Source organism: Gobio gobio (genome assembly GCF_949357685.1).
Source record: "Gobio gobio genome assembly, chromosome: 25".
Classification (NCBI taxonomy): Eukaryota; Metazoa; Chordata; class Actinopteri; order Cypriniformes; family Gobionidae; genus Gobio; species Gobio gobio.
Genome location: NC_137121.1, coordinates 24,945,667 through 24,969,843, shown reverse-complemented (window position 1 = coordinate 24,969,843; position 24,177 = coordinate 24,945,667). Strand labels below are relative to the sequence as shown.

At 38.2% G+C, this 24,177-nt stretch overlaps 1 protein-coding gene across 1 annotated transcript in view; it reads right to left on the bottom strand.

Annotated features, from left to right (window-relative positions):
- The window catches only part of tmem266 (transmembrane protein 266), a 95,648-nt gene that overhangs the window by 22,330 nt on the left and 49,141 nt on the right, over positions 1–24,177 (bottom strand). Inside the window, exons 4-5 of the mRNA XM_079810374.1 lie at positions 4,469–4,623; positions 1,502–1,575 (exon numbers count right to left, since the gene is read on the bottom strand). Of these exons, the coding sequence (XP_079666500.1) occupies positions 1,502–1,575; positions 4,469–4,623 (229 nt within the window). The remainder of the gene's footprint in view (positions 1–1,501; positions 1,576–4,468; positions 4,624–24,177) is intronic.

The window sequence follows — 24,177 nt, the reverse complement described above, 5'->3', positions numbered from 1 at the left end:
AAGAGAGAGGCCTTGAAAAAAACCCAGGCAAACATTCCTTTTCCAGCGACCCCCGAACAGCAAACGTAAATAATGAGCTTGCAGGGAAAATGTGTACGTTGGGTAATTCAAAATTTAAGTGATATCGAGATGTGGCGGCAACAGAATTCACCTCCATTTGGTGGTGAAATAACCCCGGCGCCTGCACAAAACCCATTTCCAACCCGAATCATTTTTTTTCCCTTTCATCTCGTCTCAGAACGCAGCTCATAATTTATCAGTGACCTGCAATATGTATTCATAAACTCCCAAGCTGCCGAGATCTCATCGAAGCACTCGAAGGAGACGGTTGTGTTTTAGTGACTGCTGACTCAGGTGGCACACGGTAGTCTTTTTAGCCTTTTCTATCCCCTACTTCACTCCCTCTCCCTCAGGAGGAAACATGTGAGCGAAGCTGAATGTTTAAGGCTTTCCTGTCTCTTGGCCTTTATCGATGAGTAAAACGCAAGTTGAAGGAAATAAATGCAAGTCTGCTTTAAAAGAGCCAGAGACAAATGCAACTGGATCCGAAGAAATGGGAATCAATGGAAGTCAGCACGTGTCAGGACACACACACACACACACACACACATTTAAAGTACAGTAACAGCACTATGTGAAACTGCTTTTTCTTGGGTTCAATTAAGACGCCCCTACAGCATAAACATTCAGACGAGACCTTACATCAAATACTTCCACCCAATACGTCCCAATGTTGAACCATTAATTTAAAACAACTTAATATATATCGATATTGTGAAAGAGGCTCTTTCTAGTAGGCCTCGTGGCTCTCTGTAAATCACGATTGGCTCAGAGTCAGCATCTTAGTTGTTTTGGTGGCCTCTGACCCTAAACACTCACATCCATGGAAAGCTTTTATTGCGGAGATGTTGCTCTTTTAGTGCTTGTTTACCTTTCATTTAAGTCTCAGAAATTTCTGAAAAAATTCCTTTATATTTCTTTATATACACCAAAAATGTATGCATTTCTTGATGGAAATCAATGTTGTGGTACATCAATTTCTTGTATTGTCAATGCAAGAGTCCAGCACTGTGTAAAGTCTCCTCCAGCACATCCCAAAGACTCTCAATGAATTTAAGCTCTGGACTCAGAGGTGAAATGATTCTTCATGCTCCCTCCTAACCATTCTTTCACACTTTGAGCTGATGAATCTTGACATTGTCATCCTGGAATGTGACTGATGTGTCTTCCTACATGGTTGTTTAAGAAATGAAAAGCGACACACTCCATCATTTAGGGTTAGAAGAACTGTTGCCAAACATATAACACGCTAGAAACAATCACTACAATCATAGACTCTTAAGCATTTGCCTGTTGGAATCCAAACAGTGATATTTTTTGGCCGGGCAGTGTATGTTATACATAAAATTAATTTGTATAGCATAGCTCAGACAATTTAGTCTCGGAAGAATGTCTTCGAGATCCTGTGTGATTTTTTTCACATACAAACATTTACACTCACCTCAGTGAAGAAGACAGACAGGATGACCAGGCTGATCCAGTGGATGATACAGGCGAACTGGAATGCATTATTAACTGTGGACACAATTCAAAGAGATTCTGCGCTCACACTTCAGGATAAATACAGTTTTAGTCATTAATTGTGTCCCTTAAAACTCATCTTTGATCACCAAAATGACTGCAACTCTACACCCTGGCTTCATTTAGTGCACGCGGATCATGAATATGCAAATGATCCCCGCCTCCACTCACTCATACCAGCTCAGAAACTCAACTTTACTGTAGTAAACGAGTCAGACAGCTGCCTTTTAATAATCAGTATCCTCAGAAACACTTTGAACAACCCAGAACGTCAGTGGCGAAAGGCATATAGTTCATCATAACACCATGTACATCATAAACATAATTCACCGGCTATATTGCTAAATGTGTCTGATTTTTCAGGTCAACATAAAAAAATGCCAGGATAACCTGGCTTCTCTTGAGACTCCACTGCTAGTAGTTTGCTTTTAAATGATATGCTTAAGTCCGCCAATGCGTTCACATGATTGGTTACAAGGTAGTTTGTGACATCAGACACACCAGTAATTTCAAACTGTGTTTTTGAGACTCACATAGACATATAAAAAAAACCATTAAAAACTTTAAATGTAATGAGCCCAAAATAAACAACTCAACAAAGTACACTACCATTCAAAAGTTTGGGATCAGTATGATTGCAAAAGATATGCTATTCTTTTGAACTTTTATTCTTCAAAAATGTATTATGGTTTCCACAAAAAGATCAACTGTTTTCAACCTTGATAATAAATGTTTCTTAAGCAGCAAACCATCATATTACAATGATTTCTGAAGGATCATGTGACACTGAAGACTGGAGTAATGATGCTGAACATTCAGATTTGATCACAGGAATACATTGCATCATAAAATATATACAAATAGAAAAACAGTTATTTTAAGTTGTAATAATATTTCACATTAGTGCTGGTTTTACAATTCTTTTTTAAATCAAAGAAATGTAGGCTTGGTGAGAATAAGACATCTTTCAAAAACATTCTCACAGACCCCAAACTTTTAAATGTTAATGTTTATTTAGTGTCGAGAAGTCCAATTCATTTTAGTGAATTGGTTCATTTGGATGAAATATTTCAATGAATCAATGTTCAAATAAAAAAAATGAATCAAATTCAGTGAATCAAAGTTGTTCAATGACGGCACGTTACATTTTGATAAAATATATTACAAATAACATATTTTTTCCTCTCTAAAAAGTATTGTGTTACTTATTACTTACTAAATCCCATATCTACCTCAACCAGTGGAACAATACATGGATAGACATAAAACGGCACTTAATTCTTTCAACATTTAAAATTGCATAAATGATTCTTGAACTGACGAAAGTATTTAATGGGAGGTTACATTAAAACATACATATTAACATTAGACGTAAAATTTTGATGTTAAATCCACTATTGTTTTATATAGAATTGTTTTATAGAATCTCCAGTATTTAATGCAATTATATCAGAAGGAACTGTAATTAAAATACATAAAAATTGAGAGCAAAATCTTCCTTTACTTTTTCAAGGGGAAAGTAATTAAATTACAGTAATTACATTTCCCAGAATATTGATGTACTTTTAGTACCTCACATAATAGTGTTACTTAGGGGAAAAATTGGGGCATTTATTCTTCAGAAAGATTCTCATATGAAACAACACCTCCTTACAGGGACTTTTCGAGTGGGAAGCTAAATTCCCTACATGTGCTGCATCCGTGTCGCATTATAGCAGCCGCCTGAACTGAAAGCATTAGGCATTTGTGATTTGATATTCCACCCAATCCGTGTCCTGCATCTGTCTATTTATCCGCTCCATTACGGCGCAGAGATCTACTGCAGTCAGTTATCACCCGCCCGCTCTCCGGGCCCATATGTCTTAGTTTGCTCTGTTCACTGATCTGTCCATCAGCCCATTCATCTCCCTCAATCCCTCCTTCCATTAATCTTGCCGGCCGGTCGCTGTCCTGCACTCCTTCACTGCTCTCTCTCTCCGCTCCCATCCGTCTCCCCCCTCCATCTGTCTTTCAGGACTTTGTAAAGGCCAGAGAAGACAGAGAGATATAGGCTGACTTATGCTTCTGTCATCTCTCACATTTCTCTCTTTAGTGCGCACTCATCTGCACGCTGAGCCATGATTTTCCACCATAGCATGAATGGGGATCTCCATTCGGATTTACAATAGGCTCTTATGAGAAATGAAAATGTCCAGGCAAATAGCAGCTAAGCAAATGTCTCTTCACAATGTGTTTACTGAGAATAATCTCAGCGGAGATTAGATCAACAATTGCAGATGTATAGTTGTGAGTCTAATCTAAATGAATAACTCTTATGACTCTTTTGAGACTTAGTGAATCAAAACATACAATGTAGTCTGATTCCTGAATTAATTACTTTTATGAGCTATATCTTCCTAGTTACTCAAAAATGTACAGTGCGACCAGTGTGGTCTAAATCCCATACACAGGATTCTTTAAGCTGTTTCTCTTTAGGGAATCAAAAACAGTGAAACCAGAGTATTTTGAAATTTACTCTCATGAGCTTTTTCTTTTTAGGGAATCAACAATATACAGCATAACTAGTGATGTCCAATTCCTGAGCGAATGTCTGTTATGAGCCGGTTCTTTTTTTATTAAATCTACACATACAGTGTGACCACAGTATTTGGAATCCCTAATAAATTACATTGAGCTCAACCAGTGTGGTCTGATTCCTGTATGAATGAGCTATTTCTTCCTAGTGAATCAAAACAGCATGACCAGTGTAGTCCAAATCCCAATCCCTTATACAGTAAGCGGCCATGTTTGACGTATCAGAGCATGTGTGCTAACTACTAGATGGTAAATCCTCATTCTGAGCCTAGAATGGCTTTTAAAGAGATCGCAAACCCCTTCTAATACTCACATTGTAGAAGCTTAGTATCGATGAGCAGTTCCAGAGTCAGTAAGAGCACCACCAAGATGACACAGGCCACCAGGAAACAGTTGAAGCCAGCACTCAGCAAACACACCTGCCAGAGCGCTGCTCTCCTCCCGCAGCACGGCTTCAGCCAGTTAGACCTACAGATTAAATACAGCGACAGAAAGAGAGAGAAGGAGAAGAAAAGAGAACCATTTCTGAACTACAAAACCAAAAACACAAGACAGCTGGAATCTATTTTTACACATACTTGCCAACACCACAGGCAGGCACGAAAACAAGTTTACTTCTACATTCAAGTTTACTTCTAGTTCTACTCGTACGTAAAAGTTGAAGTCAACTTGTATGTTCATCTATTTTTACATACACGTTTGCTTCTGTTTGTTCCAAGTTTATGTCTAATTTTACAAGTAGAAGTGAACTATGCAAGCAAAAGTAAACGTATACCTAAAAACTAGAAGTAAAAGTATAAACATGTAGATGAAGAAATACAATTTTGTATGTAAAAGTAAAGTTGTATGAATGTGTAGCAATTTTACAATGTGTAAAAACAGATGTAAACTTGCTAAACTTTACACATTCTTACAAGTTTCTACATACAAGTAAACGTATGTACAAATAGAAGCAAGCTTGTATGTAAAACAGTCCCTCCAGAAAAACGCGATTATACGACCACATGATTTAATGCATAATCAGCCAAAGTCCGCATATTTCAAATACGCCGCACTTTCGCTGCATAAATTGCCTATTTCCACGTGCAAAATATGTGGGGCTAGCATGATTTCATAATCCCCGCATTTTCGTTGCAAAAGTTATATATATTAGCAGAAAGTTGAAAAATGTTTGTTTATTTCACACAAGAGCCGCCATTTCCCCCTATTGCCATGGGAATGTTTTGAAGTGACGCAATTACCCGACGCGAACGTCATCGAAAAGCTGCAAACCCTGTGGTGAAACCATAGATATCGGTGAAACCATGATGAAGCATGCAAATTCCCATTTGCCAACAAAAATAACAGCAAAAGACCGCGCAAAGCAGTTTCCTGGTGTGTTGACCAATTTCAAAACACGGCCTCATGAAGCTTCGAAGCGTTATGAATCAGTGAGTCGATTCAGCGGTTTGGATCGCCAAAGTCACGTATTTCAGCAGTTTGACACGCGATCCGAATCATGAATCGACTCACTGATTCATAATGCTTCGAACCACTGAATCGACTCACTGATTCATAACGCTCCGAACCACTGAATCGACTCACTGATTGATAACGCTCCGAACCGCTGAACCGACTCACTGATTCATAACGCTTCGAAGCTTCATGATGCCGTGTTTTGAAATCAGTCATCACTATATGAGTCGTTATTTAGGTTTTTTTTGCGCACAAAAACTATTCTCGTCGCTTCATAAAGTTATTGTAGAACCACTGTAGTGAGATGGACTTTGTAACGACGTCTTTAGTACCTTTTATGGGTCTTGAGAGTGTACAGTGCATTGTGCCAATGGAGGCCTTTCTGAGCCATCGGATTTCAACTAAAATATCTTCATTTGTGTTCTGAAGATGAACGGAGGTCTGACGGGTGTCGAACGACATGAGGGGAAGTCATTAATGACAGAATTTTCATTTTTGGGTGAACGAACCCTTTAAGAGTTTGCACTTTGTGCATTGGAAGCACTCAAATGTCTGTTTTGTATAGCTACCTCTTTAAAACAGGAAGTTATTTATTCATTTTTTCAGAAGTTGTAGCATATTCCTTTTGTAAAGCTACAGAACTTGTTTGACTCAATGTTTTGTAAATTTGAGCCATGTGTTTATTAAGGTTTTCAATAAAACAAGATGAGAACCCGCAACAATCACAAAAAAAAGCTATATTTTTCTGGAAGGACTGGTAAAAGTAGAAGTAATTCATCTATGTTCATCTATTCATAGTTCATCTATTTTACATACAAGTTTGCTTCTGTTTGTACATAAGTCTACTTTTACAAGTAGAAATTAACTTGTGTGTAAAAACAAAAGTAAACTTGTCTACACAAGTAGAAACATGTATAAACACGTAGTAGTAGAAATAAATTTGTATGTAAAAGTAAAATTGTATGAATGTGTAGAAGAAAACTTGTGCACAGATGTAAACTTGTACAAATTCACATACAAGTAAAATGATGTACAAATAGAAGCACGCTTGTATGTTACAGTAGAATTAAAGTTGTATGTAAAAGTAGTAACGTGAACTTGTAGAAGTAGAAATAGAAGTAAACTTCTGCACATTTTACAAATTTAAGTAAACATAGCAAAAATGATGTACAAGTAAAATAAAGCTTGTATGTAGAAGTTAAAACTTCTAGTTTTACAAACACATTACCTTTTTGTACATAATAATTTACTTGTATGTATACATAAACTTATAAGAATGTGTACAAGTTTACATCTGCTTTTACATACAAGTTTGCTTCTACTTGTAAGTTTACTTCAGGTTTACTTCAAGTTCACGTTTACATACAAGTTTATTTTTATTTCTACTTTTTTAACTGTACAGTGCATCCGGAAAGTATTCACAGCGCTTTTTCCACATTTTGTTATGCTACAGGCTTATTCCAAAATGGATTAAATTCATTATTTCTTCCCTCAATTCTACAAATAATACTCCATAATGACAAGCACCAATTACAGCCTCAAGTCTTTTTGAGTATGATGCTACAAGCCTGGCACCTATTTTTGGGCAGTTTCTCCCATTCTTCTTTGCAGGACCTCTCAAGCTCCATCAGGTGTGGAGCATCAGTGCACAGCCATTTTTAGATCTCTCCAGAGATGTTCAATCGGGTTCAAGTCTGGGCTCTGGCTGGGCCACTCAAGGACATTCACAGAGTTGTACCGTAGCCACTACTTTGTTACCTTGGCTGTGTGCTTAGGGTCACTTTCCTGTTGGAAGATGAACCTTCGCCCAAGTCTGAGGTCCAGAGCGCTCTGGAGCAGGTTTTCATCAAGGATGTCTCTGTACATTGCTGCATTCCTCTTTCCCTCGATCCTGACTAGTCTCCCAGTTCCTGCCGCTGAAAAACATCCCCACAGCATGATGCTGCCACCACCACCATGCTTCAATGTAGGGATGGTATTGGCCAGGTGATGAGCGGTGCCTGTTTCCTCCAGACATGATGCTTGCCATTCAGGCCAAAGAGTTTAATCTTTGTTTCACCAGACCAGAGAATTTTGTTTCTCATGGTCTGAGAGTCCTTCAGGTGCCTTTTGGCAAACTCCAGGTGGGCTGCCATGCGCCGTCTGGCCACTCTACCATATCGGCCTGATTGTTGGAGTGCAGCAGAGATGGTTGTTCTTCTGGAAGGTTCTCCTCTCTCCACAGAGAAACAAACTTCTTTCACATTGTCATTATGGGGTATTGTTTGTAGAATTGAGGGACAAAATAATTAATTTAAATCCATTTTGGAATAAGGCTGTAACATAAAATGTGGAAAAAGTGAAGCGCTGTGAATACTTTCCGGATGCACTGTACTTCTATTTACATCTATTTCTACATGCACATACAAGTTTACTTCTACTTCTACAATAAAATTAACTTTTGCATACAAGTTTACATCTACATACAAGTTAGCATCTACTGTTCTTAAAGGATGCTAATAACTACAATTACCCTAAACTAATTTAAATAAGAGATTTATTTGTGTATGGACTACTTTAAAGGCACCATTATGGTATTTTTGTGTCATTTTTGAGCTCGACATCCCCAGGCCCCACTCATTTTCAGTTTATGTAAAGGAGATGCCAAAAAAGCACTTGATTAGTTGCAATTGCTTATAGCCTTCAGTTTAATTGTGTTTTTCAAATTTTGTTAGGCATTAAACCTTTCAGTGGATGCTCTTATGAGTGCGACTCACTTTGATTAATCACATTTTCTCACTATCTCCCTCTTTTCCTCGCTCCTCTAAAAGCAGACTAATTGAATTGCCCTGTTGAGGGGTCTTATTCCCTCCTGCTTTTTCTGTGTTCCTCTCACTCTCCCTTCCCGACTCTCATATAATCTACTGCTATTCCACTGCCACAAGCTGATCTCAGATCTGGGCATGACCTTAGAGGTGGACTCATCAATTTATCATCAAGAACAACATCAATGTGCTCTATACGTTCCATAAGGAACCAGGAGTGTTTGGAATAACATACTACACCTACTAGGACTGCAAAGGCCTATGTAAAGACCTACTAAGTTCAGTATACTATGCTCACCAAGGTGGTCCAGGTGAATGCAATTCCATTCCTCTCAAAAGCAGTTGCTCTACTGTCATGTAATGAGGTACTTGCGAGTTCTATGTAGCCTGTGAGAAAAAATTGTGAATGGACGTCAAAGATGCTTTTTGAAACCAATGGCATCTAGCAGCAGGTAGAACATTTCTTGCTGCATACTATTTCACTTACTATTTTTTAAAAAGAGTAGGCAGTATACAGTTGAAGTATGCTAGTATTCCATTAGAGCTGCACGGTTAATCGTTAAAAGGTCGCAATCTCATTCCTAAAAGACAACGATTCCCCTGTGTCTGTTAAACCATTGACAAAAAAATAATTAAAAATAAAAATCACACCGGAATGAGTGAGACGTTGAATCATTCTTTTTTTTTTTTATGGGGTCCTATAATGCCCCTTATTACGATGTAAAATAAGTCTCTGATGTCCCCAGTGTGTATGTGAAGTTTTAGCTCAAAATACCCCACAGATTATTACTTATAGCATGTTAAAATTGTTGCTTTTTGAAGGCAAGCAAAAACGCACCGTTTTTTTGTGTGGCCCCCTTTCAAGAAGAGGGTGGAGCTTCAAGAGCTCATGTTAGTAGCGCGGATTACTACTGAAAAGGTCCGAAAAGGTCAGCCTTTTATGTTCAAACCGGAGTCGGACAAAGATAGAGAGACGCAAGAAGAAGTGACAACATGTAGAATACAACAGGACGTTTCTGAATGGTTAGTTGATAAATTTATGGAGCTGATGTGGAGTTAACAATCTTCAAGTCATTGATTAGCATATTCTGTCATGATAATCTATAAATCACTCATGTGGGGACTGTTGTAAGATCCTACAGAGCCAGAGAATATATGCTGCATGAAGATACAACAGGTATAGTTTAGTTTAATTACGGTTATAACTTATATTATCATTTTGCTTTTATGACATGCTATTGGATTTGTGCTATGTACTGTATTGCAATAAATGTGAAAAGACGGATGCGATCGCTTGAGCAGACTCCTAAATGTGCTCTACTACAACAACTTCTTGGCCTCGCCATCTTTTAGGGTTTGAGATGTCACTGACCCGTGAATAAGCTTGTTGTATGCCCTAGCCCTACCAGCCGTTTGTTGTAGTCCTTAAAGTGTGATTTCTTTACAAAAAAAAATATCTCCCTATGCATTTAACTTTGAGCATCAGAACTTTGCAGATGTTGCTTATGTTCAAACAGCAAACATTACACAATAACTAAAGTTAAAAAAAGTGAATCATCATAAATCAACCACCCCTTTAATAATTCATTCAGATTAATTAAACATTTTAAAAAGACTGCAGCAATTAACATTTTGTCAGAACCTCTAGTAAATTGCATGTTATTTTGTTTAGTTGTCTGTTCAGAATCGTGAGCTCAGTTTGAAACAAAAGAATCGTGATTCTCAATTGATCCAGAATCGTGCAGCTCTAGTTCCATTCCAAACATCGCACAGGTTTTAGAATCCAGGAATCTATTTAAATTCGATACTATTTTGGCAACAAGTACGCCCTTTCATCACTCTCTCTTTTTCTTTTTTGCTGAAATGTTGGAACTTGAGCATTTGCGCACTATTTTCCAGACTGAGCTCCAAGCCCATACTGTGCGTCCTGGGCTCCTTCTCTCGGGAGCGGATTCTGATCTTGGCAGCATAGGAAAGACCGATCAGTGTGGCCAGACTGACCTCATCCTGTGGCTCTCTGAGTTGCATCCATAGACATACACACACGCACACACACACCATCTGGAGAGTACAGACTCCACTTATCAGACGCAGCCAAAAAGATGATTGCTTAACAGCATGGCCGTGCCTTCATTTGATCAGATGGACTATATTTGCATGCTTTGGGCTTCGCCCTTGTGCGGATCGAGCAGGAAGGGCAGATCAGACATGGAATCTGTGTGCTTGGCTGAGCACTGGTGTCTAATAATACCACCTTAGCACTCTGTAACTTTACGCCCTCCTAAAAGTGCAAACTCCGAGTTCCCTGACGACTCGTCAACACCAAACTCTCATCAGCACATACTGCATTTCATTATAATTTGATAACATTTGATGTTGAGATGATATATTGTGGTACAGGTTGACCCTTAACATTGTGACTTCTTTTGCACAATAATTTATTACAAATATTTTACACATACATTCAAATATAAATAAGCACAATAGTATTGTTAGAGTGGTTGATATATCTAGCCAGTTTCTTTTTATCGGCTAAGGTTTTCGGATAGATCCCCCTAGTGGCAGGCATTTGCTAAGATGGTTGCTAAGGTTTACTTGTTACATTACTTTTAGTCATTTAGCACTTTTATCCAAATTGACATACAAATGAGGAACATCACAAGCAGGTGGCTGGTTACTAGAGTGTTCTGGAGGATTGCCAAGGTGTTGCTAGGAGGCTATTCATTTGTTCTGGGTTGTTACTAAGGTGTACTGGGTGGTTGCCAGGGCATAGCTAGATATGCTTAGGTAGGTCTAAATCCAGGTGATCACTTATATCAATGTTATATATATATATATCGTCCAGCCCTAACACTTTAGTATAGTTTTTGTCAGTGTTTATTTAAAACAATATTTTGATATTCAATTTTAAATTGATGAGTTGTCAATACAATATACAACGATCAGGCATAAGGACATTGTGTTGGTCCCCCTTTTGCTGCCAAAACAGCTCTGACCTGTCGAAGCATGGACTCCACTAGAAGGTGTGCTGTGGTATCTGGCACCAAGATGTTAGCAGCAGATCCTTTAAGTTGTGAAGTAGGGCCTCCATGGATTGGACTTGTTTGTTCAGCACATCCCACAGATGCACGATTGGATTGAGATCTGGGGAATTTGGAGGCCAAGTCAACACCTCAAACTCGTTGAGCTCATGAAAGGGTGGACATGGTCTGCAACAATGCTTAGGTAGGTGGTACGCATCAAAGTAACATCCACATGGATGGCAGGACCCAAGGTTTCCCAGCAGAACATTGTCCAAAGCATCACACTGCCTCCGTCGGCTTGCCATAGTGCATCCTGGTGCCATGTGTTCCCCAGGTAAGCGACGCACACACACCCGGCCATCCACGTGATGTAAAAGAAAACGTGATTCATCAGACCAGGCCACCTTCTTCCATTGCTCTGTGGTCCAGTTCTGATGCTCACGTGCCACTGTTGGCGCTTTCAGTGGTGGACAGGGGTCAGCATGGGTGTCCTGACTGGTCTGCGGCTTTGCAGCCCCATACGCAATAAGCTGCGATGAACTGTGTATTCTGACACCTTTCTATCAGAACCAGCATTAACTTCTTGAGCAATTTGAGCTACAGTAGCTCATCTGTTTGATCAGACCACACAAGCCAGCCTTCGCTCCCCACGTGCATCAATGACCCTGTCGCCGGTTCATCACTGTTCCTTCCTTGGAGCACTTTTGATAGATACTGACCACTGCAGACCGGGAACATCCCACAAGAGCTGCAGTTTTGGAGATGCTCTGACCCAGTCGTCTAGCCATCACAATTTGGTTCTTGTCAAACTTGCTCAAATCCTTACGCTTGCCCATTTTTCCTGCTTCTAACACATCAACTTTAAGAACAAAATGTTCACTTGCTGCCTAATATATCCCACCCACTAACAGGTGCCGTGATGAAGAGATAATCAGTAGGGATGGGCAACAGTGGTCGAGTAATCGAGTACTCGAACGTGACAGCGATCATCGATCATGAGAACGATGATCGCCCTGAAAAAAAAAATATTTGTCTCTTTTTTTATTGGTTATTGCGTCGTTTTGCGCGGTACCGGAGGTCTGATTGGTTGGCGTTATACAGCACGCCTCATGACCGCGGCGAAATAAAGTGAAGAGGCGTGCACTGCAGTGATGTCTGGAATCACTGATCATTAAATGGTTAGTGCAAGATGTGCAGCGCCAATCTGTCATAGCATTATAATGAGAACACCGTGGAAAATACTGCTAAATGATCTGTGCTTAGTTCCCCGTTTATCCAAGTAGGGCTCGCTGCAGCCTGCGGTGGATATCCAACTCCGCCCACACCCAAGTGTGACGTCAGAACTCCCGCCCTGCAGCTAATTTCATTGGTTACAGTTACGGGTAGGTTTAGAGATGAGTGTTTGGTGTAGGCACTCAGTACTTAATTCGTTACAGTGACGGGTAGGTTAAGGGAAAAGAGTTTGGTGTAGGCAATCTTAATTCGTTACAGTGACGGTTAGGTTTAGGGAAAAGAGTTTGGTGTAGGCAATCAGTACTTAATTCGTTACAGTGATGGGTAGGTTTAGGGAAAAGAGTTTGGTGTAGAGGCAGTACTGTGATTGATATGACCAATAAAATCTTAAAAATCGACTGCAGGCGGCATTGGCCTGGCCTCTGACGTCACACTTGGATGTGGGCCGGGTTGGACATCCACCGCAGGCTGCAGCGAGCCCCTTCTCCGTTTATCAGCTTATCCTCAGAGAAACTAGCGAGAACACTCAGACTAGCGCGTGAAGTTCATGTGCGCATTCGCGTCCTTTTCTGCAGATGCAGAAGATTACCTTTATGTTGTTTATCTGATTAATCTAATATAAAACGCGTTTGGTTGAGCTTAATAAGATAGAAATGCGCTGCCGTTATACCGGCTGTTCATTCTCTTCAGTTTCAGCTCAAATGCTCGAGCTCGACATGGTTTAGAGACAGATATTCTTTTCAGATAGGCTATTTCTTTCTCAGAATCATTGACATTAGTAATGCAGCAGTGCTATACTGTTCTCATATTTTTTTTAACAGTAGACCTAGTTTATTTAAAGTTGTTTTTCGTTATGAGTTTGAAAACGCGCAGTGATGTCTGTAAACGCTTCGATCGTGAATAATACAATTAAGTGCATGATGTGCAGAGTCAATCTGTCAAAGCATTATAATGAGAACAGGATTTTAATAAAATGTTGTTTCTGTGTGCTTTCGTTGTCCGTGTATCAGCGTGGTTAAGGGAAGAGCGCATTCAAAATGTTCCGTTTCAAACCCTTCGCCTGTAAAATCTAGCACGCTGAAGTTCACGTGCGCATTCACGTCCTTTTGTGTTGATTTATGTCGTAATAGGTTCATAATAATCTTCATATTAACATTGATATAGGGTACGTTTGGTTGAGTTTATTAACCAGCTAGCAAGCTCTGTAGGGTGGTGTTATTCCACAGTTTCAGCTCAAAGGCAATGCTCGATATTACTGACTTGGTTATTTGAGTCCTTTTATAAAGATGTTTCTTTTTCAAAGACATTTATGCATCATAATCAAGCAGTTATTTTTTGTTTTATATGTTCATGTTTTCATATACCTGTTTTCATGTCACGTTTGTATTTGTCAACAACCATCTTCATAACAGTTTTCATTATCTCAATAACGGACATGCCCCGCCCCCTGCACATGCCCCGCCCCCAATTACTCGAGTACTCGTTTTTGAGACCTATCGATGATCGAAATGAGAAATTGACAAAAATGCCCATCCCTAATAATCAGTGTTATTCACTTCACCGGTCAGTGGTCATAATGTTATGCCTAATCAGTGTATAATATAATATATAGGGTATGATTTTTACCCCACAATTCAACATATTGACACACAATTAAAAACGCAAATCCATGTTTCGCTGCCTGGGGTCCAGTTGTTTCTGTGAATTGCAGCGACCCATTTTGCTTCTCTTTTCTGTAGCTTTCGACAGTCTGTAAAAATATACCTCAGATTTCTTGTCAAACCTATTTGTAGTCAATTTCAAAGCTCTTTCCTACTTTAAATGTGTTTTTCACAGAATTCACGCTGCAAACCAATGCTGCCATTTTTATTATATATATATATATATTTAAAAAAAATGTATAAATCAAAGCCTTAATATTTATCCTCATACATATTAAGAAGATTTCTTCCAGTTTGATTGTTTATTATTCTTTTCAAATATTTTCTATAGTTTGTATTTGGTCTCGGAGGAAAACTGTTGTTCCCTAACAAAGTGTAACTGAAACATGAATTGACAAGACGGTGAGGACTTTGCCTCCTCATTTCAGAACACCACTGTATGTTCATGTTCATTTCATTAACATAGCTGGACTCTTGTTCTCACCCATATCTAAAAGTGGTCAATCTCCTTGAACATCAGTATCATTGTGCAGTGAAATAAAAGGTGGTATTGCAGTTCTGGCTGCAGCTGCATTAGTGTTCAAGCAAGCAGGCTGGAAGGGCAGAGTAATCAAAGCGCGAGACCACGGGGACCAGGAGCGCTGGTGAAACATGGCAATGACTGGGGGTTGTTATTTTATGCTGAGCGAGCAGCAGCTAGTCAGACTCAAACCCAATCCCACGACCTGTATTAGAGAACTGGATGAATGAGTCCAAGGTGGGAAAGATCAACCCAAAAGCCGCTGTGTAAGAAGGACATTGCTGGTCTCCAGTTCCAGAGTGGAGCTATGAAGCGTGACTGGATCTCTTTCACCTTCCCTCCACCTAATCCTGCCGGTCACAGTGGAGCCTGATCATGGGACACATGAGAACGGGACATGCCCTTGCTGGCTCAGGACACAGATGTGTCAGTCAAACTAGAGGTGAGGGCTAAATGTTAGGGAACTTGTAGGCAGGTAAATGACAAAAACAATGGAGTAAAATTGTCAACCGAACATATTCAGCTGAAACAGCAACAAAAAAAAAAACACACAAAAAACAGGTAACCAGTACAACACTACACCAGGTAAACACGTCAGCCGTGAGGACACACTTCACCGTCACCAAAAATCAGGCTAGAGTAGCAAAAAATTGTTCGGGCTGATATATTGACACCCTGATCACCATAAAGAGTTCAATAACCCATCTACGTAACTTTAATTTCTGTTTTGGTTTTACAAAAATGTATTTCTCTGCATCACTTTTTTTTAAAAATCGTATTTAAAACATGCAAATTTGCTCTCTTAATATTCATGTTGGTTTCACATGATTCTGAAAAACATTTATACCATTTAAGAAAAGTTTCAATTAAGAATGCCATGTGGTTTGCCATGTCATTTTTGGTGTTTTTTTTTTGTAGTACATTTATAAATACGACAACATCTGCTGCTGTAAAACCAAATATCATTTGTGCCAAAACACTTCAGTTTGCACTACCATCTCTACATGCATGCAAGCCTGACTGGAGCTTTAAAAAACACAAACAACGATGTTCAAATATTCAGTACCTCACAATAATATACACAAATATATTTCCAAACCAAACGTCAATGGCAAATTGCACTTTTGCTAACCCCACACGCATACACCGTACAGTGGAAAGAGCAAGGAGGAAATGTGTGTGCTGGAGTGGACAGGTTTATAGAGACATCAGTATCAGCACTGCGCGAGACGCAGGAGAGACGGATTGAACCCCCGCACACGGGCGACCGGAGAGGGCTGAATTACACCATGAACCTGATCGATCGTGAACTGGAGAAATGTGCTGTCATACTTGCCTCTCGGTCAAACACTGATTCTCTCGCTCCCGCTCTTGCTTCAGGAGAAAAATGAACAGGAAAGAAAACTATTCTAAACTCTGGCGAGGTGCTTTGCTGTTGACATAGGCCTTGCTGTCCTGACTGAAACAGAGTTACAGAGCTTCAAAAGTGACTGATTCAAAATCTTCTTCGTGTATGCCACACAATCGTGCTTCTCATGCGACTACATGATACTCTAAAAATATAATACACAAAATATTGGGTGCATTTTAATTAGTGGTTAATTATACCACAGCTGTTTCTGTTCTTCCATTTAGCTCCCTGTTGTTTAAAGGTGCAGTGTGTAGTATTTATGAGGATCTATTGACAGAAATGCAATATAACATATGTAATACTATGTTTTCAGTGATGTATAAAGACCTTAGATTATGTACCGGTATGTTTTAATTACCTTAGAATGAGCCATTTCTATCTACATACACCGCAGGTCCCCTTACAGTGAAATGGCCATTTTGCGCCGCCATGTTTCTACAGTAGCCCTAAACAGACAAACTTCTCTACAGAGCGCTAGTCACTCTCTGCTGTCTCAGACGACGACATCTTTTTCCTGTGTCGGCCACCATAGCTTCTCCATGTACTTCACCAGTCCTCAGATCTTTACACTGGCTTCCAGTTACATTTAGGATCGATTTTAAAGTGCTATTACTTGTATATAAATCACTCAATGACCTAGGACCTCAATACATTGCAGATATGCTGATTAAATACAAACCCAACAGATCACTCAGATCATCAGGATCAAGTCAATTAGAAATACCAAGGGTTCACTCAAAGCAAGGAGAGTCTGCTTTTAGCTATTATGCCAGCCGTAGCTGGAACCAGCTTCCTGACCAGATCAGATGTGCTCCAACAGTAGCCACTTTCAAATCCAGACTCAAAACACATCTGTTCAGCTGTGCATTTACTGAATGAGCACTGTGCCACTGTACGTGCTTTGTCCGAACTGCTTGCATTTTAATTTATATGCTTAAATTTAACCCTGTTTTTATTTTTAATTATTCTCTTTATTTTTATCTTTCAATATTTTCTTTATTTTTTATTTCTTTAAATTCCTATTATAACTGTAATATTTTTATTTCATTTCTGTGTAAAGCACTTTGAATTGCCACTGTGTATGAAATGTGCTATACAAATAAACTTGCCTTGCCTTGCCTTGCCTTACTTCGAAAGGGAGGGGTGAGCGTTTTGCAATTCACAACCTCAATACTAGATGCCGTTAAAATTTACACAGTGCACCTTTAAACCCTGAGTTCTCCTTAGTTCGTTATAAACGCGCAATGCGAGTTTTACAGTCAGAATTGCGAGACAAAGTCAGAATTGCAAGACACAAAGTCAGAATTGCGAGACACAAAGTCGAATTGCGAGACAAAGTCAGAATTGCGAGACACAAAGTCAGAATTGCGAGACACAAAGTCAGAATTGCGAGAGACAAAGTCAGAATAGCGAGACACAAAGTCAGAATAGTGAGACACAAGGTCAGAATTGCGAGACACAAAGTCAGAATTGCGAGACACAAAGTCAGAATTGCGAGACACAAAGTCAGAATAGCGAGACACAAGGTCAGAATTGCGAGACACAAAGTCAGAATTGCGAGACACAAAGTCAGAATCGCGAGACACAAAGTCAGAATCGCGAGACACAAAGTCAGAATTGCGAGACACAAAGTCAGAATAGCGAGACACAAGGTCAGAATTGCGAGACACTAGGTCAGAATTGCGAGACACAAAGTCAGAATAGCGAGACACAAGGTCAGAATTGCGAGACACAAAGTCAGAATTGCGAGACACAAAGTCAGAATTGCGAGACACAAAGTCAGAATAGCGAGACACAAGGTCAGAATTGCGAGACACAAAGTCAGAATAGTGAGACACAAGGTCAGAATTGCGAGACACAAAGTCAGAATTGCGAGACACAAAGTCAGAATTGCGAGACACAAAGTCAGAATTGCGAGACACAAAGTCAGAATCGCGAGACAGTCAGAATTGCGAGACACAAAGTCAGAATTGCGAGACACAAAGTCAGAATTGCGAGACACAAAGTCAGAATCGCGAGACACAAAGTCAGAATCGCGAGACACAAAGTCAGAATCGCGAGACACAAAGTCAGAATCGCGAGACACAAAGTCAGAATTGCGAGACAAAGTCAGAATTGCGAGACACAAAGTCAGAATTGCGAGACAAAGTCAGATTTGCGAGACACAAAGTCAGAATTGCGAGACACAAAGTCAGAATTGCGAGACATAAACTCAGAAATGTCTCTCTTCTATTGGTCGAACTGAATATTTAATTTGATGCTAATTTTGGACATTTAGATTAAGTTAGCGTTCTTAATCTTTAGAAACAAATAATTTGTTAACACTGTTAAATGTAATCTTTAGCAAATCTCAAAATGAATATCCATTTTTTAATAAACATTTCAAAATTAATATTTGTATCTATCTTTTAAATAAATTAGTACAGAATTATGACATTTTTAAGATATTTTTATGTGTTTTAATATTTTAATATATTTATTGGTTGTTGGCTATAACTTGAAAATATTATTGTAATATTGTATAACTACAATATTATAAAAATTTCAATAACATTTAAAAAAAAAAATAGATTTATCAGTTGTTATCAGTTACTATAGTACATAATTATAATGTTTTACTAAATATTCATTCATCGGTTATCATCTATACAATTTAAATATTCATATAAATATTATTTATTCAAAAATTATTGATGTGATGTTTTGATGTGAGTCAGAATTGTAATAACGATGCCTTTCCATTATTTCCCTCAATTTTGTCCACCATCTATATTTGGTAAATATTTTCACTGAAATCGTCACAATGCATTCTGGGATTGTCTTTGTTAAGGACACATGTAATGCTACCTCAGAATTTGGTCAAACTATGTATAAAAAGCATAGTTTGACCAAAGTTTCATAGTTTGACCATAGTTTGACTAAATGACCAAAGTAAAAAATTACAGTGTATTACTGTATTATATTAATGGAATAATGCATGGAATAAAAGGTACCATGCATTATTCTTAATTTCAAGATGATTTTAAGAAAATATTTTAATCTTCTAATGTTTGCGCTTTGAAATCAGGGCAGGATCTGATATAAACATATAAGCTAATTATCCATGATTTGCAAAGCACTGATTAAAAACACAAGGCAGCAGATGGAGTGGTCAAGCATACGTTCACATGGACACATACACCTTGGCTTCACTAGAAGCTGAACTCTGGCAGTGAGTCTCCAGCACCAAGAGGTTGAGGAGGCATCAAGTTGGTCTCTGAGGAAATCACTTTTAGAAAAAGCAATCAAGGAGCACAAAGCTGTACCACAAGCGCCTTCAAGCCTCCACATAAATCAACCTCACTCATGGTAGCATTAACGGCTTCCCGTTACTGACCTCAGTAAACTTCAGCAAGGGTCTCGGCATTTAGAGAATAACTAAAGGCCAAACAAAAACAAAGAACGAAGCTACAAATCTTCACCAGAACCGATTGCTGCATCTCAGTTGCATATGACTATCAAAAACACCATTGCATTAGTAATCCAACCCACAGTAGCGGGAAAGGCATTACTGTCGATTCTAAAAATCATTATTGGCATGAGCCTGTGAAAAATAGATCTGTCTGCCTGCAATAGCTTGATCAAAGCCATTATGTTCCTTGATAGGCATAATTTAAAAAAAGGAAACTTACAGACTTAACAAAATAAATAAATAAATATGTAAAATAAGAAAATCACACAGCATATATAAGATATTTCCAAGAACAGTAATAACAATCTATCAAGTGCAGCCAAGGCTTTTAAATCTGCTCTTTGGGTACTGATAATGGCACGGTTATATGGTTTCCTGCAGCAGGAATGGAAAGAAATTGATAGAAATGATAGAGATTCTTTAGCATGGAAGCTTGTTTCAGTATTAAAAGTAAAAAAATTAATAAAATGGTAACTGTGACTTTACTTTTCGTAATAGTGACCATTTCTCATAACTAGCTGCCTTAATTTCTTGTAATTGTGGCTTTATATCTCAGAATGTGACTTTAAAGAGGGGATGAATTGAGAAATCCACTTTCCCTTGAGCCTTTGATATATATAAAAGTTAATCGTGATATAAGAATATCCTGTAAGTTTCAGAGCTGAAAACGTCCTTATTGACACCAGGCGCAGAAAACACTCAATCTAAGAATATGTCGACCCTTGACGTCATCGTATGCTGAAACGCCGCCTCAACAGATAAATATGTACGCCTGATTCTGTAGCCCCGCCCACCGACTCGTGGAGCTAAACGGATCGCGCTACTGAGCAATAAACATGCCGAAGATAGCAAGATATTGCGCTGTGCCTGATTGTGGAAGTACACAGTCGCTGCATAAGCTTCCTTCGGATTCTAATATTGGGAATGTGTGGTTGAACTTTATTTTTAATGAATATCCAGCTCATGTGGGGAAGACATTGCACAAATGTTAATTTCACCGGATTCGTTTGTAAACAAGAGACTGGATTTGCAGACAGGATGAGATTACATGAATGAATGAAGCAACACACTAATGTGAGTAAAAAATGTTTTTATATGTGATTGTATTTTATCTGTAACAACGCAATACTATGTTACATCGTGTACATGTCTAACTAAACATAACTTACCACTGTCACAGGGCTTGCAAAAAGCCCAACGTCCCGGGGATGTGCGTTGTTCACTCACTTGACTTGATATTTGAAGAAAAAATACAATCACGGAAGTTTTGGCTGTCTGCAACATACTTGGTGCGTGTGTGTGTGTGTGATGCATAGTTCGCGCTTATATCCACCGAACGGGCGGGCCAAGTAATGTAAAATAACATTCATATTAATTACTGGTGGATGAGAGATAAATCATTGTGTTTGTTTGATAAAGATGTTTTGCGAGCCCAGAGGGACGAATCGTTGTCGTTTCTCCACACGCTTTCAAAACAATGCCTCACGCGTACTCATGGGGGAGCCGAAGCTCATTAAATATGCAATCCTAGCCATGGGCATTTACTTCCAAGTCTTCGGTGCGGCACACCCATAAAAACTGAGCGTTTCTTGAGAGAGGCTCAAAACCAGGGCAGAAAATAGCCTATTACTTATTCATTATGATGTTTTTTAATGTAAAAACCATGCAAACTTCATAAGTTGGCCTCAGACAATAGTATACATTTTTTTAAAAAGCCAGTTCATGACACCTTTAAATCTCACAATTTTGACTTCATTCCTTGTAATTGTGGCTTTATAACTCAGAATGTGACTTTAAATCTCACAATTATGGCTTCATTTCTTGTAATTGTGGCTTCATCTCTGAACGTGGTTTTATATCTCACGATTCTGACTTTAAATCACACAATTATGACTTCATTCCTTGTAATTGTGGCTTTTATCTCTGAACGTGGCTTTATGTCTGACGATTCTGACTTTAAAATCACACAATTATGACTTAATTCCTTGTAATTGTGGCTTTTTATGTGAGAATGTGACTTTAAATCTCACAATTGCGACTTAATTTCTTTTAATTGCTTTATATCTCTAAATGTGATTTAATATTTCATGATTCTGCAACTTAATTTCTTGTAACTGTGGCCTTATTTTTGAATGCAGCTTCTCACAATGCGACTTTCTCACAATTGAAATGAAAAGTTAGTGAACCATGAGCTGGAAGATCATAGCCTTTGATAATTTATCATGCCACAAAGTATATGGTATATTTAACAAACATTTTACATTTGTTCATTTTGATTTTTTTTTTTTTTGTGAGTGAATGAAAAATACGGCACCATTATTTTATGACTGCTAATGAGTTCTAGCGTGTTTTGGTATAAGGTATAAAGTATGTATACATATAATTCATACCTAAAGTACAAATGTTGTGGGACAAAATACACACTAAAAGTTTAATATTTATGGTTAGGAGTGCTATAATTCCTGTCCTAAAGTATGAGCACTCAGCACTGGCAAACTCCTAACACAGCACCAAGCCCTCAGTATTCAAGGTTGGCAATGCCCATTACAGAAGCCTCAAATTAATAACAATGCATAATAATTCTTTCTAAGCAGTCTTTTGAGAATTGTCTGTTTTTATTTGTGGGTTCTGGGTCATAAGCAAATAGGACAGACTGATTTCCAGTGACCGCCGCAAATGTCAAAAGTTGTATGCTGATCTAAGACAGATATCTCTTACATCCCCTGCTTCTAAATATAATAATAAAGAGAGCGGCTGATCTCAGATCAGCAGGAATGAGCACGCTCCACTGACAATGTCAGGTAAAGAGCAAGCAAGCAAAAGCTAAAAACAATTGCCATTGCCAGCAGACAAACCTCAGCACAGGAAAGGGTTAGAGAAGATAAAAAACAAAAACAACAACAAAAGCTAAGCATAAAATATCTGCTGAATCTCTGAGAGATTCTTTATTTGAAAAGCACACCATTAATCTCACCAAATTTATCATGAGGGTGTGTCACACTTTAGTGCTAAATTTAAAAACGTGAGTTTATAAGATCAATGAAAGAGCACAAATGCTTCACAATATAATCTAATTCTTTAAACTGCAACCAAGCATCTTAAAATACATAACTTGAAATATTGTATGTACAAAAAAAACATGAAATCTCAAAATTAATAGTCAAGGAGTCTCTGAGGTCTTTTTCATCTCCTTGAGGCTGGATATCAGTAATTCACCCATAATGCTCTAGGCTTAAGGTCTTGTTCTATAAAGTTGACCAAGTGCATTAAAAAGATGTTTAGATTTTCACAAACGTAAAAAGTTTATAAATCTTAAATTGGAAAAAAATGGGCAGCCTACCAACACATTACTAAATCATTTTCATTTTTTAGAAAGCCTTTAACACTTAATAACATATAATTTCTCGCTCATTGTGATAAAAAACAAAGACCAAAATCATTACAATAGAAAATCATAATTAGAGACCATTTTCATGATCCATTTTTTCCTCAGTCAACAATCTTTTGTTATGAAAAACATACAAGATGCAACGGAAAGCATGAATATTTTGGGCAGTCCACATGCACACCAGCATAATGTTCCGGTCAGGAAGCCCTAGTGCCAGCACATGCTAATAATAACCTACACATTGGATGTCTTGCCCCTGCACAAGACTGCCAGCTCTGCAAATGCCCCCTGAAGTTTGCAACTACAACCAACCGCCCACGTGGCAGCCCACCAGTGAGTGTGCGAGACTACATCATCTCTGTAATATCTGCTGTTTGATCACAACAAACAAGGTGGGAGATGTTCTGGTCTTGGATGGGATATTTGTAAGTAGCAAAGATGAGTGAAATCACAATATTGTTCAAAAGTGTTGGGTCAGTCAGACATTTTTGAATAGAAATGAATAGTTGTATTCAGCAAGTACACATTAAATAAGATGATCAACAGTGACAGGTTTTTACATTGTTACAAAAGATTTCCGTTTCAAATAAATGCTGTTCTTTTGAATCCTGAAAAAAATATATCACGATTTCCACAAAATCTAGCACAACTGTTTTCTATGGTGGCACATTCGCTGACACATACATATTTTTTTCCACTTAATTATGTCGTAATAGCGAGATGTTATGTCATTTAAACAACATATATTTTCTTGTAATAACAAAATGCTTTGACGTTAAAACGAAATTTTTCTTGTTAAAGTGACATATTTTCTTATAATAATGAGATGTCAATAAAACAATGGGTTTAAAAAAAAAAAAAAAGGTGTCATTAAAAAAAAATTCTCATTTAAATTACATATTTCCTTGTAATAACAAGATGTCGTTAAAACAAAATTTTTCTTATTAAAATTAAATTTTCTCTTAATAACGAGATTTCGCTAAAACATTTTTCCGTAATAACGAGGTAATGTGTACAACATATGTATTTCTCGTTAAAATTTAATTTTCTTGAAATAATGGTGTTGTTAAAATTAT